Raw genomic sequence first — 20,519 nt, forward strand, 5'->3', positions numbered from 1 at the left:
TACCAAACGCCCCTACTAGCTGCCAGCTTGTTCTGAGAGTCCATCTTGTCGTTGTAGCTCGATGTGTATCATTTGATAGGTAGAGGATAGCTAGAGTAGTTAGTTGGTGGCATGGTATAGCATGGCATGGCATGACGTTGCTCCATGAAGAAAGAAATAGGAAGACCAAAGGAAGGAAATCAGAGTATTCGGCAAAGTAAGTCATGACGCTCAGTCAACAAGAGGGTTCGTTATCGTTGTCATTGTCGTCGTCGTTATCGTAATGCTCTATGCAGATCTCTTCTGCTCTGCTCAGCTGTGCATGGATATCATGTCATGTCATACCACATCACATCCCGTGCGGGTTGCGTCTGGGTCCGATCCAGTTCATCTTGCGCACCGATTCGTTGTGGTCCCGCGTATCCCTTTGTATTATGGCACCGGTGATTGGTAACACATATCAGATACATCTCTCTCGACCTCTCGAGCATTCCTTGACTTTTTGGGCCCCGTGTTTGGGGGAGAAGGGGGAGGGAGGTCATGAAGTCTCCTTCATCCGTCCGCACACACTGCACGTCCACCACTGGTTTTCCATCCACGTGCCGCATCGTCCGCAGGTCCAGCCCAAGGGGTTGGTCTGGGCTTTCTCCTTGGCCGCCGCTTCGAAGCGTGCAATGTTATCGGCGGCGCCGAGGCGGGGGGCAAGGACCGAGGAAGGATGGCGAGGGCGAGCATTGGTGGACGACGAACGCGATTGAGAGGTGTTGGCTTGAGATTTTGTCGGTCTGGTGGCAAAATGCGAGCTGCTGGTGGGACTGGATGTCGACGACTGCGAGTAAGTGGCTGGCCGCTCGGTCTCGCAGGCTCCGCACAGCAGGTAGTTGATTGGGTTGATGAGGGTGCAGACTTCGCAGGTCCATGTTTCTTCGTCCTGGGGCAGTTCTGGTGGCGGATGGTTGAGAGGCGGAGTGTTTGGTTTTGTGGCTTTTGGTTTCGTCTCGGGTTCATACTCTTTGCCTGGTCGTGACTGTTGTTGTTGCAGTTGCCGCTCAATCTGAAGTTGTTCTTCGCGCAGCGATCTCGTGTCAACTGGAGGGACGATACTGTTGCCCTTCCGGACACCTCCTGTGGGATTATCCTGACTGGGAGGGACGTATCCCGCGCCCACCATCTGCGCCTCTTCTTCTTGGATCATGTCAATGTATGCCTGCATCAATGCCGCCTCGTCCTCTTCCGCTTTGTCGGCCTTGGTGGTGGTGACTTTCTCCTTTTTGACAGCCTCCTCCTGCATTATCTTCCGGCCCATGTCGGGCACGGCGCTGCCACACCCTCGGCTGATGCGATTGCGTTTCTCGGCAGCAGCAGCGATGATCTCTCGAGCGTTCTGGCCTCGCAAGATGCCCTGTCCGCCGACCTTTCCTCCACTGCCTTGCGAAAGGACCGACACCTGCCGCCGTCTCTCCGCCGCTGCACGGGCTTGTCGTTGAAGCTCGGCTCTTGGTATGCCACGACCTCCTAGTCGAGTTCCTTTGCCGAGAAATCCCTCGCCGGTGTAGCCCTTGCGGAGGAGTGTTTCATGCTCGTCGCGGAGTTTATCCCACAAGGCGTGGAAGGCCTGGTCATGTGGACCGTGGACAATGTGGCATAACTCATGCAACATGGTATCCACGACGTTCTCGAACGGCAAGAATTGTGTATCGTCTCCGGGGTAGCGTAAGCGGAGATAGATCTTTTCGCCACGGTTGACGTTCAGGCCTAGCAGGAAGTGGTCTTCAGGCAAGAATTCGCATAGCATTCCGACACGCCAGTTGCGAATTCGCATAATGGGTTTCACAATAGAAGCTGTCCTCTTGAGGATGTGGAGGGCTTCATTTGCACGAGATTTTGTGGACAAATGCTGGAATTGATCGACCAAGGGGTCGAGTTCTGTTCCGCGTGCGTACGACATTTCTTCAGGTGCAGATTTGATGATTGCTGAAAAGAAGAGGGTATGGGGAAGACCGGATGATCAAAAACCAGAGATGTAGAAGAGTCACTGTTCGAGCCCGGCTAGAGTAGACTGCCCCCTGACTCGACTATGGCCACTGGGTGCTACTTGTTTGTCACAACAACCTAGTGAATGCCAGATGGATTGGTGAGCAGAAAAGGGAGAACAAACAAGATAAAACTACAAGACTGTAGCACGCTATCAGGGACTCCTCAAGACGCCGCCGGAATATGCCAGAAGGAAAACTGTTTGATGCTCATAGTGTGAAAGAGAGAAGAATACGGATTCGTAATGTATCCCAGCCTGATGGCGACAGGAAGCCCCACGTGACCCTCCACCGAATGGGCACGCATGTGGAAATTCGTCCCCTACGATTCGCCTGCGCCAGACCACGTCCTTCCCCGCGCCGCCAGCGTGGACTGCCGTGACTGACTGACTGCATACTCGGTACTTGTACCTGAGGGCCAACTCTCGACCGTCAATTTGTTCACCGGCCAAAGGACCAGCAACTTCTGATACAGCTTGATGACAGAGCAGTACCACTATCCAGCTCTATCATGACGAGTGACGACCAGCAATTCCTGGACCTGGTAAGCCATCCTCATCATCCACCATCACTCTGCGACAATGATCACTGACAACCCCTCCCTCAGCTTGCGTCCATCCCACAGGATATGGCCCACTATGGTAGTCGCATAGCAGACTACGTCGACAAGCACGCAAATGCCCTTGCCAACGACATCCGCGACGCCATTGACCGAGCAAGCTGGATTCCCGACTCTCTTCGACCTCCGCGCCACCCGGGCGGAGGGCAAGGTCCATTTTCTGCTCGCCCACCTCCCCCACCTCGCGGTATCCTCCAGAAGACCACAGCTTGGGTTTCCAGGAACCGGACCGCAATTGCCATAGTGGTGGCGTTCGCCGGCACCACCCTATACCTCATCCATCGCAGGAAGAAAGCACATGCGAGAAAGAGACGAGCGAAGAAACTGCCCAACGGCGCGAAAAAGGAGATTGTCATCATCGCTGGCTCGACCTTCCACGACGCACTTACACGCTCATTGGCGCTTGACCTTGAACGGAGAGGTTATGTCGTTTATATCACCGTCTCTTCCACCGAGGAAGATTCTCTTGTGCAACAGGAAGCGAAGGCTGACCTGCGCCCACTCTGGATTGATTTAACTTCCACCGTCCCGAACCCTGCGATCGACGTGCATCCGAATCTGGAATCCATCCGTGACCTCCTGACAAAGTCATCTCGGTCCTCATCACCCAGCAGGAGCTCGCACCGCTCAGGTTCCTCGATGGGGAACATGACGTTGGCTGGCCTCATCGTCTTCCCCGGTAGCTCAGGCTATAGCGAAGGACCACTAGCATTGCTCCCTCCATCCGACATAGTAGATACGATCAACACCCGCCTTGTCTCACCTCTCTTGACAGTCCAACAATTCCTCCCTCTACTGGCGAACCACAGCCCTGATCCGAAATCGCCTTCGTCCATCATCATTGCATACCCGTCGATCCCGCATAGTCTTTCCCCACCACGTCAAATCCCAGAATGTCTAGTTACGTCGTCCCTCTCAGCGCTTGCAGCCTCGCTACGGCGAGAGATCACTGCAGCAAACGCAAACATCACTGTCTCGGAACTTAAATTGGGAAATTTTGATATGGGCTCTGTCACCTCCTGGTCAAGGACGACTCCAACACAATCGACCCTCCACGCTGGTCCGTCGTCAGCGCTTACGCATAACAGCTCTCACTGGCACTCGTCGCAACGTGCCGCTCATCAACGCAAGTCACTGGGCCAGAGAAGTTTCATCCGAGGCTCCTCGGCCAGAGAGTTTCACAACGCAGTCTTCGATGCTCTTGCTCCGCCACAGACATATAGACCATTTGGGTTCAGCTCCTTAGAATTCACTTCAAATACAAGACCAAACGTCATTTTCGTCGGCAGTGGTGCGAAGATTTACGATTATGTAGGCAAGTTGATGCCTGGTGGCCTGGTGGGGTTGATGATGGGATGGAATCGAAGGAAGACAGCTTCGCGGTCTGCGGATGAAATGCACAAGTCGGTACGATATGATGCAAGTGGCAGCGCGAGTGCCAGTGGAGTCGAGACTCCTGCTGGTGGTGGTAGCTCGTCCTTAGCAGGACATCCACTTTCAGTGTCAGCCTCCCCTTCCGCTTCAGCCTCGGGATGGGGCTTTCAGTCGTTGGGCAGCGAGAGCGGCATTTGGGAGAAAGTATGAACGTGGCGGCTGCTGTCCAATCGTACTATGACAGTGGTTGATTGTTGCTGTTGGCCCATATCTCGGCCGTTTGGCTTTACGTCTCTCTCGCCTCCCCGAGAGCCTGCGGCGTCCACGAGAACTTTTATGATCTATCTGTCTATCACGGCCTTGGGTGATCGCGAAGAAGTCCCTGAGGACCAAGGAGGGAAGAAACCGCAGGGACTTGGTTGACGTCTTCACTCACTCACTCACTCACTCGTTCACTGACTCGACTACTTGCCCAATTACTTTGGGTTCTCGTCAGTCAGTCATATGTATTTATTCCCTGCTCACCTTTGAAAAAAATGGAAATTTCAGATTCAACTCGTTTCATGTTTCGGCCTCGTCGCTACAACTAACTAGAGAGAGAGAGTAACTTGGTAGAAAAGAAGAAGGCAGATAGGCTGTAATCTGGGAGTCCTAACGGTCTGGTCAGGAGGGTTTCCCTCCCGTAATACGGGACTCCCGTGCGCTGGGCCGTGTGACTCTGATTTCCTTCATCCCAATACCCTTCGCCATAGCAAGGCAAGGCAAGTTCATGACAACGTCGATGTCAATGTTAGCGCCCACATCAGCCTCCAACATTCGAAGTCCTCGTCCGTCCATGTCGGTATCGGTCGCGGGAGGGGGGTCTGACCGTTGCTCGTCTCTCCCCCACCTCCGCCAGATGTGATACAAACCGCAGTTGTTCCAATCCTCTTTCACCTAGACCCCTGGCCCTTGCCCCTGTTCTTTCCTGCTTTCTCGCTCTGCGCCAGAGTGATCGGATGTTGGGAGGAGGGACGAAAAAGAAGAATCAAGGACAGTCATCCGTGGCTTTGGATGAAATCTGTCTGTCCTTCAAAAACTAAGATCGACCCTCCACCCATTCAATGGCGCCCAAACGTGCTGGTAGTCAATCCTGGCTGGGCGGCCTCTTTGTTCTTTTTGAAAGACAAAAGTACATCTTCCCAGTTGTCTAACAAGGCCAGAATTTCAAAGCGGCTGTCTTGCACAGCCCCTTCGAGTGCTAATCGGAAGAATTTCTCACTCTCAACCGGCGATTTCATGTGAGCGTAGAGCTTTTCCAGGTACGCACAGGCAAAAATGCTGGGAAAGTCGCCATTCTGTTTGCCGTTGACGACAATACTCCTGCTGAGCATCTGCATGAGAAATTTCTCGACTGTCAAGTACTCTCCTTCATATGCTGGCAAGTTAACCGTCGCGTTCATAAGACATTCGCGCTCTGCAGTCAGGACTGAATTAGTGAGGTCAATTGCGTACGACAGACGTCGAACCAAGCAAGATTCGACATCAATTTGGCCGGACGCTATAAAAATGTCAATTATGGTCAATTGTATTTTCATACAGACAGAGTCGTCGCGAACTGATCTCGTTTGGTCAAGCAGGAGTTCTGCATATAGTCCCAAGCATGAACCCAGATGTTCCTGGTCGATCTTCAGGAGAAGAGTCGCGAAATTGGTTATGGGATGGGACCCACCCAAGGTTGTGTTCGCCAATGAAGCAAAGAATCTCAGGACCGACAGACCTATCTCCCAGTACTTGCTGCCGATATGGTGAAGATATTTGAGTGTAAAAATGACCTCCGGTAACAGCCGAAACGGTTGGGATTTCAGGAGAGCATGAAAGCCAGAGCAGGATTGATCCATAAGGCCAAACGCCATGGAGTCGTTTCTGCGAAGAAGAGAAAAGCCCCTCCTCAGCTGATTGAAAACTTGAGAAAGCTGCTGGGGAGTCCCATAATCGGCCTTGATCGGGCCCTTGACTAGATACCATGAATAATATGAAGAGGCATGTCCCAGCAAAGATTCGATATTTTGAGTCTCAGAACCGAGTTGGAGCTGAACCCGCTGTGGTGAAGGTGTGCGCAGGCGTACTGGGAGCCGCGAACGTGGATTTTTCCTGCAGACCGTAGATGGTCGAGGAGCAAGGACGACAGGCTTCCTTTTCTGCATGACAGGGCGCCATAGCCGACGTTCCTTGAGAGGCACACCATTCACATACAAGGACAAGTTGGCACAGGTCTCGGATGGGGCTTCGCACAGCTGTTTGATGGCATCTAGCTTCTGCGGTTGGGTATAGTTCTTCCGCAGGTCCCAGTCCCGTAGCCGTTTCTTGTACATTTGTTCACTATCGATATCAGCCTCATTCCAAGCCTGACTGCTTTGCTCACATACGTGGCATCAAAATTATGCTGCTCCTTCATTCTCTGTCGCACTTCATCTAGGCTTAGCTGCTGGCCGATATACAGATCGTGGATGAAAGGCCTTAACCTCTCCCAGACGGTCGATGGTATGACCGGCCTGCGCAGTCGTAGAGGCAATGAATTCGGTGTCTGTGATTGGACTGAAGATGGGGCGAAGTCTTTGAGGACTTTTTGCTGGTTGACAACGAAGTCCGGCGATCTGTCGAGAGGAGCTGCGACATGTACATCCGTATCTTCGTTGGACTCAATCGCAAAATCTCCAGAGTCATCGCACATGTGTATGGCAGATTGAGAGATCAGAGCCATGCTTCCAGTCTGATGGTCCCACCCAACCCTTGGGGATAGTGGTGGCAGCAGGTAGTCATCCATCGTCAGGAAGAGTAGCGGGCAGAGGGGACGGCCGCGACCACGGAGGGTGTGGTCGACCTAAGTACCAAGATGGGGCACCTGAAATAGAAACCATGATTCTCGATTTGTGTAGCAACTTTTGGCAGGCCAGGCTGCCAGGGTGGTGAGTCTCAGGGTGAGGCTGTCGAAGAGTATGTAGATACGCTGGGATGAATGAGCGGCAGCGCTGATTGGCAGCCGCATTCGACGCCACAAAAACCTTTGAGACTCCGTTGACAGCCGACTATGCAGGACGACAGGCTCGATGTGCTAGACTACTGCAACTACTGCACGAGACACATTCAGAACACGAATTGCTCGCCCACCCTTGTTCTTTATGACCCGTACGGATAGGAACAGTCGAGAACGCGCCCACCTTTGCGAGGATTAACCACCGCAGCTTCCACCAGCCTCCTCTGAAGCGCAGAGCGCACCACCATCCTCAAGCCCATATCGACACAGATCCCAAGTAGGGCCGCTTATCCACGGATCAAAGTCCTCCGAGGATCTGTTCCTTCGCCCTACTGTCACTGCAAGATGATTGCAGTTCCACCGTGATGGTCCATCTGCCTCGGGTTCTGCCTTGGACAAAGTACCCTTGAATGTCTACTCTCCTTCTAGCGCAAGCTGTCCTCTCGAGAGCTTCGTGGACCAGTAATGCGTGACTGGTACACGAGGTCATGACTGAATATCTTTGCGGGGGTTCAAGGGGCCGTTTGTCGACGTGGGTTACGGTGAAGAGCATGGCGAGTCCGGGCCTTTGAGTCTTCATCTCTCTGCGTGTGGCATGCACTGGGTGAAGGCCCATGCACCAGTTCCATGTCCTCTCGGCCCGAATATTTACTCTCTCTTGTGATACGTCACTATTGCGAAGTAAAGGCCATGGTTTAAGTACTGCTCTGTAAGAACATTGAACATCGCAGATTTGCCTACTATTTACGAACAGAGATACCGTCAGCAAATCGCCTCCTGCCTAGCTCAACATCTATCGGACGAGTTCCTTCTTGGGACAAGGCAGCCAAGGATGGCGTCGAGGTATGCGATCTCGGGCATGCCCCGTAGCTCAAGTTTGACAGTAGGAGACAAACAGCCGCAGGTTGCGGCCATACAACAGCTGCCTCGGACGGCCGCGTTCTTTATTCGCAGTTTGGATCACCCGCAAGGTCAGGTATTCCACATGGTCAAACCAGAAGATATCTCATTCACACCTCCCGTGGTGCTCAGACGTCCTCCATTGCCGGAGGCGCGGCAGATCTCTCTCCAGATGGTGGTTCCATGTATTTTCTTTGTCCAATACCCCTGCCGGCAGAAGTGTCGCAGCCTGGGGATCTGTGTCCACTACCAATTTGTGATCGGCTGTCGAAAGTGTCCCGATGGACTGAGATGTAGCACTTGTGTACAGAGCAACGTGGAACAGGTATGAGAAGTTTTCGTCCTAGTGGCCCGAGTTGGGGAGATAGACATATGGGCTAAGCAGTGTGACGTTTATACAGGCTATCCAAGCAAACCGCAAATGTCCACTCCATCAAGACCCCACGCAGGCGAATCCCATCAACAACCGCCCGGAAGACTTCCTAGCCACTGATACCCAGAAAGATGTTTGCGACCAGGTATTGCACCGGTCGTTGGTCTGTCAGTGGGACGACATACCCACGACTCTGACCACTAGGACCGAGCAAGGTCACCGGGTCGTTCATCATGGCCACTTCCACCGCGAAAGCACGCCCAGAGACATGCGGGACGTCAGAATGTTGGCGGCACTGGATGAAGACGAAGTGATGGCTGACGAGAGCCAAATCCAGTTGTCCATGGCTACGGAGCTTTCGGCGTGTTTTGGTGGTTTGAGCGGAGTGCAGGCCAACATGCCACGGGTTTTTGGATGAGGCGAGTGCGGCGTGCGCCACAGGTTAGGCCACAGACATCGGAGTAGAGAAAGTCCTTTGGTCATCCATTCTATGGAGAGTCTCCTGAGTGGGTGGGTGGGTGGATGGATGGATGGATGGATGGATGGATGGATGGATGGATGGATGGATGGATGGATGGATGGATGGATAGATAGATGGGAGGGACTGAAGCAGACTGTATCGGCCGTCGGTAGATTCTGTTCCTGAGTGAGCAGGAGTTGTCTCTCTTCTCTACATGAGAATCCGCATACATGGAATTTTCAGACAGAAACCCGCAGTCCAAGCCACGCATGTCACCACACTCCTTTGCTTAAGGAACCAGGAGGTACCTGCCAAAGCCTGACCCTCAAACCGTATCGTAGCTGAACCTGCACATCACGACGCAGCATGGCACAGAGAAGTGCACTGGACTGGCCTGGGACTCACCGAACTGACGGCGCTGACGAGCTACAGAACCTGAGATGAATGCCTCGTACGTAGACTAGAACGGGACGGACTGGACTGGACTGGAGAGGACATTAGCACAGCTATCTAACTAGCAAAACTCATGGCACGCGCATCTTCCTCTTCCCTTCCCCTCTAGACCTGTGTAACCTGTGTTCCTGTGTACGTACTGGATACCTATGCGCCACCCTCTATTCATCTGTCCATGTATATAGACTGATGAAGGCAAGACACCAGACACCAGACACCAGACACCAGACACCAGACACCAGAAGACGAAGGCGCCAACGCCGACGACAACGATTCAATGCAACTCCAGAGTCCAGATCTCTGGCACGATCTCTTGGACTTCCATAGCCTAGCCAGGAACAGGGGGGAGGGGATGTTGGGATATACACAACACCGCACACCACACGCACCACACGCACACACACACACAAAGCGAAAAGGACAGACTTGCTTACATCGCCTGTCGTCTGTTGCCTGTCGTCTGTTGCCTGTCGTCTGTCGCGGCTTTGTCCTTGAGGCTAGCTAGCTAGCTTTCTAGCCAGCTGGATTCTCGAGGTTCGCGCAGCCTTGTTTGTCAAAGGTCAAATACGAAAGACCAAAAAGCCAACCGTCAGGAGTCAACAGCCAACAGCGAACACTGAATACCTCATACCTCGTACATGCCTATCGCATTATCCTGGATCCGTGGCTCGCGAAAGGAGGAGAAAAAAAAAAGAAAAAGGATTTTCGCAAGCGCCGTAGTGGGCGAGAGATAGAGAGAGCAAAGACATAAGAAAGGCAAAGGCCAGAAAGGAATAAAGGAGAAGAGTATACATATCACGTTAGACGTAATGCGTAGATAGATAGAAAAAAGGGGAAAGAAAGTTTCCGGATATGCAAGCACTGAGAATCCCTTTTCCTCGCTCCCTCCCTCCATACCACCCCCTCCCTCCCTGCCTGACCTGATCTGACCAACTGAGCGGAAGATTGGATTGGGTTCATGATCCAGGAGTTGGGAACCTGTGAGTAGGTAAAGGAGAAGGAGGAGAGAGAGGGCGCGGGAGAGATGGTAGATTCCCCTTTCACGTCAGATCAGCACAGCACAGCATACAAAAAGAATTGTAACTCCGGACAAGATGAGTGGAATTGATATCCAGATTCCATCAGAAAGAACCCGATGCTCATTCCACCCTTCCCCTGAACAACATGACAGTATCCATCAACAAGTCATGTCATGCACCTCTTTGTTGTCTCTAGACTCCCCATCTTGCGCATTGTGACGGTTCCCTTGCACCAAGCCTCAGTAGCCAAAATCCAGAGCCAAACTCAACAATGACCATATCCATACTTTGCACGATAAAAAAACACTGATGACGCTCATATTATCCCGTACACCTAGATCAGGAGCCGAGGCAATCATTTGCCTCAATTTGTGTCGATCATTCCCTCTCCGATCAGTTATTGTGACAACGGCGCGTCTCGCGAGAAAGGTTAAATGGTCATCATGGAGTCGCTTGTTTCACGATCTTCGACCTACCCATCTATTCTCATATCGATAGACTGTCCGTCGTCACAGGTCATCAGAGGAAATCTGTCTTTTGTGTTGACACGCCCAAGCGAGCTCCACGTCAGTGCGATCTTCAAAATTGTACACCGTCAAAGTGCCCAAGATTCGGCTTGCAATGCACCGGAAAGGCTATGTCATGGCATGGTGGAATTGGAGGGGACATTGTGGAGCTTTCAGTTTGACATCCTCCCAGTTCTCGGTTGTCTGAGAAAAAGGGAAATGGATTCACAACATCGGCGGCAAAGTCAAGAGCCTGTAGGAGGGGACTGCGGTAGAATTGGGGGCCCGATGGACCCTGGCAGCGGTGACTGCAACTTTTAGAGGTCTGCTCAGATTAGAGCATGGTGTATGCGTAGGCCATGTTTACCATCATGATGGAATAATGCATCATCGGCGTAACGGGTCGCATGTGAGATTACATCGTCGCCAAGGGAGGAGGAGTACATAGTAAGGTCCGATACCCAATTATGTCGTCGGTGATGAAAGGCCTGCGGTGTGCGCTGGATGCCAACAGGGTCAGCCTAGCAGCCGAGTTGAAAGGAATGCCTAAATGCCCATTTAAGGAGGTTAAAATGTCAACCACCAGGTGCGTTGCGGGTGTGGGATTGCAGAATGAGGTGGGCGGCGGCGGCGGAAAGCTCGTCAGTGGTTGGCAGGTGGCAGCGAGGTGGCCCGATGGTCTGTGCTTTCGGAAAAAGATGAGATGGAGGGTGAGTGGAGGCGGCTGGGAAGTCAGGATTCAGGCAATCAGAGATGGGGACCGACGCCACTGACGCCAATGGCTCGAGCTACCTGATCCACTTGGAGGTGTGCAACCGATGCCAGTGATACCGCGGGGTTCGGGCGGTTTTGGTTGAACGAGCGAGGGAGCTGGCTGTTGTGGAATGTCACAAGCACGAGACACGATCCAGTCTCAGCTCAGAGGTGAGACAGATGCGAACATGACCAAGTGGGCTTTTTCTGGCTTTCCAGCTCAGGAAACTCTTATGAAAGATGGTGTCAAGATTAAAACTGACTGTCCATTGACGTCGAAACAGACTTGGGTAGCGATGATGTCATGGGCCTGCCACAGGCAACACAAACAGCTCAAACAGACAACACGTGACACGGTGGCTGCATACTACAGAATGAGAGGATTCCAACTCCATCATCATCGTCTGGGGGCCAATGTTGACGGCAAGAATCCGACGCAATAACCTGAGTTCCAGTCAAAACTCACCCAGTGCGACGCATATGACAAGCACACATGGTTAATGATAGCATCTTCTGCATTAGACCTCTAGCTTCCTAATGCTGCTTGTTGACTTGCTTCTGTCTCGCTAGCCCCAACTTTCTCCAAATAGTCTGCATAAGCACACAAACACACCACACGGTCGATGGCCCCAACTGTTCACACCGCTTTCGCACTTGAAGCAGCTGTCAAGGCCGTTGGACTCCCACCACCAAACCCTTCCAAAGGAGGGATTAGTCCAACCCGTCCCTCGTGTCGGTAAATTAGGACATTCCCAAGATCGCCACACAGGGACTTGTAATCAGCTTGGGTAGGCAAAAGGTTTCCTGTTTCCCAATCACAGCCGATAACCCTGTATACTGATCCATCCTCCAACATTCGAGACACGCTTGTAGACAACAAAAACAAGAATCTTCATAGAAAAAAGCCATCATCTCTGGGTATCAGGTCATCATAATAAACGGTGTACTGTAAACGAAGGTCGTGAATCGAATAGTCATGGCATGATCTTGCCGCCAGTTGCCACGTTAGTCGCCTGCACCAGGCTTTTGAATCCCATCCCTTCTATCACCCATTCCTTTTGGTTGTTGTACACTGGCGTCGTGCGGCTCCGTCACGCAACACCCGATAATAATGTACATGGAGCAAGGGAAATGAAACGATGCACCTGGCCAGGCGTGCCAAGGTCGTCATCGGTAAAGGGTCGCCGATGTGAGCGTATTGGGAATTTCGAGATCCCCTCCAGTCGAACGCATCAATTACTCCTCAATATCCGAATGGCTGGCGCTGGACATCGAATCGCCTTTGTGCACCTTTTTGTGCCGGCGCAAGTTGGAAACAACGGAGAAGTGACGCCCGCAACCTTCGACGTCACACGCAAAGGGCTTTTCACCTGTGTGGCTGTACATGTGTGTCTGTAAGGAGCTCGGTCGGGTGAACCGTTTGTCGCAGACCTTGCATTTGTGCTTCTTCTGAGTGTTGGCAGCCATCTTGGAAGAGAATTGACCCATCATTGACTGGGGAGCAGGAGGTCCCAGAGGAGGGCCCAACAGCTGATTAGGGCGAGGCAATGTTCGAGAAGCTGCCATGGACTCGTACCCGGCGTCAGATGCTGCGGAGCTATAGTCTGTCGCAGAATCGGTCACAGAACCGACAGAGCTGGGCGCGTAATAGGCGTATCCGCGACCAGATTCGGTCGAAATGGATGAATGGGACGATGAGGCTTGCGGAAACCCGTAGGAGTCTGCAGACGCTCTCTGGGCTCGAGCCTCGTAGATGTTCCGGGGGGTCAGGTCTTGCAGATTTTGGTGGCTGAGAGCCAACATGCCACGAGAGGCATCCAATTCTCCAAAACTAGCATTTGCGGCACGAGAAGTGTCAATCCTATTCCAACGATTAGAACCACCCCGAACCCCGAAAATTACAAAGGTGAACTCACGTGTCTGACAATTTCCTATGTTGCTGTTGTTGCTGCTGTTGCTGCTGTTGGTGCATAGACTGGGCGTAGCTGAGGGAAGAGTACGACGGCGCATACGAGGCCGATGTTACCGCTGGCGAAGAATAGGCTTGCTCGCCGTAATTGGGGCGCGGCATGTCTTGAGGGTAACTTAGCAAATCCGTCGCAGAAAAGCCAGTGCTGGAGAAGGCGCTACCTTGAGCCATTGAGCCAGTAACTGGGGGCATGTGAGAGTAGGGCATCGAGATGCCAGTTCTCGCACCGTCCGTCTTGGAAAGAGCTGGGAAGGAAGAGCTGGAAGTGCTGGTCTGATGAGACCAGGGATCACTAAATTGCGGTGTTGTATGCATGTTGGGATACATATGATCGTAAGTTATGCCGCCGTAGTGTCGACCTTGGTTGTCAATGACCATCGTCATGGAGCCGGTGTTTGCAAGAGCGAAGGCAGCAAATATGAAGCGTGGTGATTCTCAAGATCGAAAGGATTCTCTCTGCTGTTTCTCGCTGGTCGCAACGAATGCGCAAGTCACCAACACAGGCCCAGGTTTGAAGTCTGGTTCCTGAGAGAGAAGATGTGGAAGACGATCCAACTTTCCCAGAGGGGATCGGCGACTGTTATGTAGCTTCTTGTGTGGAGAATCTGGAGGTGGTCCGACTACCAATGGTAGGTCCCCAGTCAAAGGATGTTGATCTTTTGCTTGAGTGGTCGATAGTGGCAAGGAGCAGTGCCTCCTTGATATCGATAGCTGTGCTTTGTCGTGGTTGTACCCTTCTTCAACCAATTCGGCGAGCGGCAGATCGACGGGATTGGCTGAGGTAAAATGGTTGTGATGTCGTGTTGAGAAGCAGCAAATGGTGCCTTTTAACCATACAAAGTCTGTCCCAGGGTGGAAAACTGTGTATTGAATAAGTCTTCCACTTCGGAGATTCGACGTGTCGCGGTGGGTGGAATGGATATCTCCTTTTTTTTACTCTTTGATGTCGACGCGGTAGTCGCGGTTGTTGAATACTTGGGGAGAGCGTGTGTCTTGTCTCAGGTCGCGGAATGTTAAGAGTAGATGTTTTGAGGTTTCAGAGAACAAGGTTCTCTCACTCAAAAGGGTGGGGAAAAGTCAGGGTAGATAAGTTGTTTTGGAAGCACCGAAGTTGACCGTGGACTTTCGTTGAGCAAGAGGTTACGTCGGTGGAGGTGACCCTTCTCTTCTGCGTAGTGCTGGCTAGCAGTTCTTGGGGCAACTGGCATCATCACAATTGTCGGTTTACCCTTGACCCTCTGGCCTTTCCGCCCTCTTCTTTCTCTCTCACCCTTGTGTTTGGGCTCGTTTCTTGATGCAGGGTGCTTAGCTCGAAGGCTTGTTGGATGGCGTTTCTAGTGGAGAACCCGAAAGCCAAATTGACTGGCGGAGGGAGCCCTGGCAAGCCAGCCCGGAGGTTGGATGAAATCAGTGGGGTGGGAATGGAAGGGATAGGGAGGGGGAAAGGCGCACCTTCCTTGGCTACACGGAAACTTGAACCTGGGAAGCAGAACGCTCTTGGGAGCGACAAGGATCCCAGGGTTTGACCACTGTGTGGCCTAAAAGGGTGGGGAGGAAGGCAATCGACCCTCTCTGGCTTTCGTCAGTTGCGGGTGTCGGTGAGAGATGATTGGATTAAGTCGGCTGTCTCGAATAGGATGAACTTGTGTGGGTACGCGAGCCCTGGTCGACGAGTAAGTGGAGGTAGGATCCCTGTCCTTGCCCTACTCGTAGAGATGAGGCTTAGGACAATAGCAGAGACCAGGATCATGACGATCGATGCAGGTGGTGGGTAGCTAAACCGAAGTAGACGAGTGGATCTCTGTCTTCATGCCAGATTGGAAGATGGTGGCTTGTTTTTGCCAGCCCAAAATTCCTGTCGCGGCGGGAGACAAGGATGTTGGTTCATGATAGGAATGCCCGTGGTGTCATCAGAGCAAGACAAAAGACAAAAAAAAAAGTTAGCATTCTGTTGGAATTAAGGAGAGAAGTAAAAGAGAGCAAGAAGAGATTATTGCCAAAGGTAAAGTGGTTACCATGGTCAACGAAGACTCTTTTTATCAAAACACACCGGAAAAACAAAAACAGAACCACAGCTTGGGATGCAGGTGACTGACTAGGTACGGTTCCTCTGGTCTGTTGCGGCAAAACAGCAAGCAGCAGGTAGGTAGGAGTAGGCTGTAAGCAGGATTTCCCCTCCTTCTCCTCCATCACCATCACCATCACACCCAACCACCAACCTCCCCCTTGTTGTGCCCTTCCCCAAGGGTACCTAAGGTACGAATCGGTAGAAAGCCTCTGGTACCCAGTGGATATCCGGTCAGCGGTACCAGAGAAGAGTCCTTTGAAGCTTGGGGGTCAAGAGCCGGGTGGCGTCTGTGCTGCAGCCATCCCGTTGTCTTTAGTGCTCTTAGTGGCCCTGGAGGGGGCCCCTTTCCCCCTTTGGGGCCTGGGTGCTTGGGTTTTGGTACCCAGAGAGCAAAGCCTGAGAGGCGAAAAAGGGCTGCCGACGTCCACACCCTCGTTGATTGACGGAAAGTGGCCGGACTGGGCATGGAACAAAAACAGTCAAGAGCCCTCCCACTACTGCACTCCATTGATGCTGCTCGGAGTATTCCTTGATGCGTACCTATACTGATACTAGACTAGTAGCTGGCTGAACCATTAGCTGGTTGTAAGAGAGAAAAGGGTATATGAGTTCTGGGAAGGAGAGATCCGGTTATCCAGGGACTTCTGAAGTAGTACTGTAAAATAATACAGTTGAGGGTCAAGGCAGACTTGGAAGACGGAGTACTGCGCTCCTCCGAACGTATGTTTGTACTATACCGAGTACATGCAGATACCTTTTGGTTTTCTGCTTCTCTAGTTCCAATTGAAATGCGGTGTGCCCAGTTCAGTCTGTCCAGTCTATGAGGGGGTGGAAAAATAGGGTAAAGCATCTTTCGTCAAGCCCAAGCTCCAAGCCCCCAAGCCAAACCCAAACTAGCACTCAACAAGTAGTTGATGGTTACCTAGCAGTGCCGAGTATTCGTCCCTCCCCTAAAATGCCCCCCTCCTACTGTCGCCATTAGGTACCCGGTCTCCTTCCTAAGTGCCCCCGTTCATGCAAGATGTAGCAACTCTCGCCCGGACAGCGGCACAGGGCTCCTCATCTCCCCAGCCGGTGGCTTGCTCCTTCAACCAATGCCCACTCGTCAGGCCAGTACTAAGAACAGGAAGGAGTGCGATAGGAAACCTCTACTCGGTACCTACCTAGGTATCTAGCTACGCGGAGGTCCAAGTGAGAAACCCCAAACGCCTCCCATTCAAGCCCTTTCCTTCCAGGTCATAGTTGCCCAGTGTCGGCTTGGTTCTTTTGGCGCAACCTCACCCAAACAGATCCCCGTTGCCAACCGTTGGTCACTCCTTTGGGACTCCCCTCGGCTTTGACCAGAGTCTAATTCACCTGAGAAGTGATGCGACTTTGCTCGCCATGGCGTTTATCCTCAGTTGGGTTGTGCCCTTGTGTCCACTGCCCACTCGCCCAGCACCCATCGTATCGCCCCTCTTCCCCCTCCTCAAAAACCTTGAACCCGCCAACCCCTTTAATCGTCCAATGGACTTGATGCCCTTCAATCTTGTCGCCTGCAGGGATCTGATCGCAGTGCCTCGTTCTGCCCGTGCTCCCGCCCTCCTTTACGAGCGCCACTGACGATATCTGTCATGCAAGTTCCCCCTCTAAAGCTAGGGGTGTCCACCCCTCGTAGGGTACGAGTACACCACCTCTCCGCCTTTCCTGCTACGACCAAGTCTTTTGTCCAGGAGCTTGTCAGAACCAATCGAACTCTCTAGTCTCAATTGGTGGGTTACTCTTCTTTCCCCATCTCAGAAACACTGATATCATGTCCATTGGCAACGAGTAGTACCTGCATATCCACAACAGTACCTTCATTTGAGTATCGTGCTGTGCATTACCGCCTAGGCTTTGTGCCGATTTCCGGATGCCAGTTGAGATGGTCAAGACCATATCGAGCACTCCTCGACGTAGTATTCGTTTTCACAAGGACTGTGCATTATTGAATGGTGAGGGGGGCAATTCCATGTCGTCGTTAGCCTCGCCTCGTCTCGCATTGATAGCGAATGCATGCAGTCCTCGGAGAATAAGTCTGAACTCCATTGTGCTGATCTGTCTCTCTGCCGGAGGGTTTTAGCGGCACATGTGCTTCACGTGAATGAAACTTGTGCTGATCCCGCCCCAAACTTCTGTTTTCCAGACGCAATTTTGGAATGCGTCAGTGAACAACCCTCAAGGCGTTCTGTGTGTATCAATCCAGGCGTGATGGTTCGTCGTCGCCTCGCCAAACAATGGGCAGCTGTCCTAAATTGATTGTGGAGTGCATGCTCGTCCACGTACCCATGTAGCGTCGCCCCAACACCCAAATGCTTCATTTCAGGTTATTGCGAGGGTACGCATCCCTGTAACAATCCAGAGGATCCATGTCGACGGCGGTCGGTGCTGTTGTACCCAAACACGTCCAGTCGGATTCGTCGCCACCTGCTGGACCCCAGATCTCAGGCGTTGCCTCAGCCTGCTCGTTCTGAAAGGACCGCCGAATAGCTGGTCAAGTTTCACAGATGCTGGCCCTCGTCGCAAGCAGTCCCTGCAGACACGTACATACTGCAAATACCCCTACCACCTCATACGTAAAACATCTGAATGCCGACGCAGGGTCCACGAAACTTGGCAATGGTTGTGGCCATTTGTAGACCCAGCATGACGTCTTTGTGGGAGGGCTTACAAGGAGTTGACTGCGGACCTTGTCCCTTGAATTAGCCCTGTGTTTTGGCCCAATTTCTTACTCGTATGCCTTGTTGCTTCGAACCAGTGGTAGATACTCCGTAGCTTTAGTGCTCTCTCCCTTTTGCCAAAGATTGCGCTTATCCTTTCAGTCTTTCACTGTTCACACTCCGGCACAAATAAATGGTCGGCGCTAAGGACGCAGCCTCTCCACTACCTCTACCGGAGATTTCCTGGATTCCTTTAATGAGGCGTCGGCAAGGACCAGTGGGACCATAACCTGAAACGACGCCATGGCGTCTTAGGCGGCTACCTCCTCTTAGCCTGTCAGGATGCCCTGTCCCATTTGCGACAATCACGACAGCCGGGCAGCGGGTGGCGCACGTCCTCGCCGAGTCAGAAGCCCTGCGTCCTCAACCTAGCAACTTCTTTTTCTCAACGTCATGCAGCCTATTCTAGAGGGGGTGGGAGGAGAGGTGTTATTGGTTTAGACAAGGACGACTCTGGTGAGGCATCAGGCTTTGGTCGAGTCCCTGAACCAGGCGGGGAAGGGTCTTTTGAGATCAGTGTCACCATCAATAGCAACAAATGGGAATACCGACCTCAAGGAACGATGATGCAATTCGGGCCTACACAGACCCTGTTTTTTGAGGAGTCTCCTGTCACGAGTTACCTTGGGCAGAGAATAATATCGAGCCATAACAAACCCGGCAAGCATACGAACCGAACAGAGTGGTGGGGGCAAACATTCTCAGTCGTGGTTGGTCTTTGGATCAGAGACCAGCATTCCCGACGTGCGGATGCTAAAGGTTTCTCGGGTTGCGGGTTGAAGGTGATTCAATGCGTGACTGGAACTTGGTACGCAGTGATAGAATCTGCGGTTGGTAGTGCCAAAAACGCCACTTTTGCTTTTGGTGATAGTTTCAGAGCGGACACCCCCCTGTCAGATGCCCACTGTTTGGCTGCTGGATCGATTTGGCGAGATAAACCTCGATTTTTTCTTTTGGCTCTGCATCCTCATTTCGCACCAGATGGAGACCGTCAGAACTTGCTAGCAGGTCTCGCAAGGCCCAAAGAGTCTAGAGACTTTCCAAAGCCGCAGGACGACTCTTCTCTAGACCCAAAGAAGCACGCCCCCCAAATCCATCTCCGCTCCCAGAACTCTGCATCGGTACTTGCAGGTGCTTCCTCTCCAGCTCCGCTCCAAGCCGCAAAACTCTGAAGTTCGGGGAGGCTAATACGCGAACCAGCGTCCCAAGGAGGCATAGCATCTGACCGAAATGGATTTGTTTTGGAAGAGCTGAAGACAACCACGGCGGTCAGATGCAACCCCTTTCGTCCTCGGTATCTCTGTCTAGGATCCGGACCACAGGCGCATCGTGAAATTTGTTTTCCTCGCGGCCCATGGCCCTCCTTCCCGCTTTCGAGACGACTGCTTGTGCGCCTGTACGATGGGCAGAGAGTGTTGTTGTGTTGTTTTTGAGATGTCTAGCCTTGAAGAGAGAACTCGAAAACCAAGCAACCATTGAAGATCTTGCAGACGCCACATCTCATCTGCAATTCTGTGTTCGTCAACAACATCGAGCGGCTTTCACAGTTGCTCCCTGCAGGATCAAATTGCGGTACCGCTGCTTCTATCATCACATTTTACGTATTCAGCAACCGCCATCTTAGAAACTAACCCGATACATTGAGGACTGGACTGCGCAATGACCTCCTTGTTCGCAGGCCCAGGAGTCTGAGCAGAAAACGACCGAGCGTCGATGCGCTACGTCCTCGCTTTCTCTAGTGTCTCAAGCGCTTACCAAATTTATTTTCCGAATCAATAAATGAGACAATTCCATCCGACCAGGGTGTCCGAGGGAAATTGAGCCCCTGGTTTCGAACGCGTCGACTATGGAGCATAACTAGAGCCTTGCGGCATGTCTCATGTAGCGAGCCTTACACAGGACCCAGCAATAGCGGAAAGAACATTCGAAGAAAGGAGATCAAGCGTGCTCGAAAAGTTCACGTACACTGGTTTGGCTAGCACCTCAAGGTCCACCAAGCCGGGCTTCAGATAACCAGTAGAACGAGAACTCGACTGTGAACTTCGGAGACAGGCTCGACCCAAAGGGGTGCCAACAAGGTATGTGAGCGTGTCCAGGAGGTACGAGTGGGTTTCTGCCAACATGGCTACTCTATCCGCGGGTAGTCCACTTGGTTGAACCAGGTTCTGCCTTTCCACGCTCCCAGCAAAATGCAATCGCGTATGAGGCGAAAGATACAGCCGACTGATACTTTGAGGAAAAAGCTGATCAATCCACCCT

General features: G+C 52.3%; 5 protein-coding genes across 5 annotated transcripts; 2 read left to right on the forward strand and 3 right to left on the reverse strand.

Annotated features, from left to right (window-relative positions):
• Positions 1 to 517: 517 nt before the first annotated feature.
• AYO20_03252 (hypothetical protein) lies at positions 518 to 1,927 on the reverse strand (the record flags this gene model as incomplete). The annotated part of the gene is made up of 1 exon (XM_022641555.1): positions 518 to 1,927. The coding sequence occupies one exon, from the start codon at positions 1,925 to 1,927 to the stop codon at positions 518 to 520; it is 1,410 nt and encodes a 469-aa protein (XP_022502415.1).
• A 596-nt stretch (positions 1,928 to 2,523) lies between these two features.
• On the forward strand, positions 2,524 to 4,215 carry AYO20_03253 (hypothetical protein; the record flags this gene model as incomplete). Its single annotated transcript, XM_022641556.1, has 2 exons — positions 2,524 to 2,556; positions 2,620 to 4,215. The coding sequence occupies 2 exons, from the start codon at positions 2,524 to 2,526 to the stop codon at positions 4,213 to 4,215; spliced, it is 1,629 nt and encodes a 542-aa protein (XP_022502416.1).
• An 890-nt stretch (positions 4,216 to 5,105) lies between these two features.
• On the reverse strand, positions 5,106 to 6,748 carry AYO20_03254 (hypothetical protein; the record flags this gene model as incomplete). Its single annotated transcript, XM_022641557.1, has 2 exons — positions 5,106 to 6,366; positions 6,414 to 6,748. The coding sequence occupies 2 exons, from the start codon at positions 6,746 to 6,748 to the stop codon at positions 5,106 to 5,108; spliced, it is 1,596 nt and encodes a 531-aa protein (XP_022502417.1).
• Positions 6,749 to 7,853: 1,105 nt separating this feature from the next.
• AYO20_03255 (hypothetical protein) lies at positions 7,854 to 8,712 on the forward strand (the record flags this gene model as incomplete). The annotated part of the gene is made up of 2 exons (XM_022641558.1): positions 7,854 to 8,246; positions 8,323 to 8,712. The coding sequence occupies 2 exons, from the start codon at positions 7,854 to 7,856 to the stop codon at positions 8,710 to 8,712; spliced, it is 783 nt and encodes a 260-aa protein (XP_022502418.1).
• Positions 8,713 to 12,721: 4,009 nt separating this feature from the next.
• Positions 12,722 to 13,838, reverse strand: AYO20_03256 (hypothetical protein; the record flags this gene model as incomplete). The annotated part of the gene is made up of 2 exons (XM_022641559.1): positions 12,722 to 13,346; positions 13,402 to 13,838. The coding sequence occupies 2 exons, from the start codon at positions 13,836 to 13,838 to the stop codon at positions 12,722 to 12,724; spliced, it is 1,062 nt and encodes a 353-aa protein (XP_022502419.1).
• Between the last annotated feature and the right edge of the window lie 6,681 nt (positions 13,839 to 20,519).

This window comes from Fonsecaea nubica (genome assembly GCF_001646965.1).
Source record: "Fonsecaea nubica strain CBS 269.64 chromosome Unknown Scaff15, whole genome shotgun sequence".
NCBI classification, from domain to species: domain Eukaryota; kingdom Fungi; phylum Ascomycota; class Eurotiomycetes; order Chaetothyriales; family Herpotrichiellaceae; genus Fonsecaea; species Fonsecaea nubica.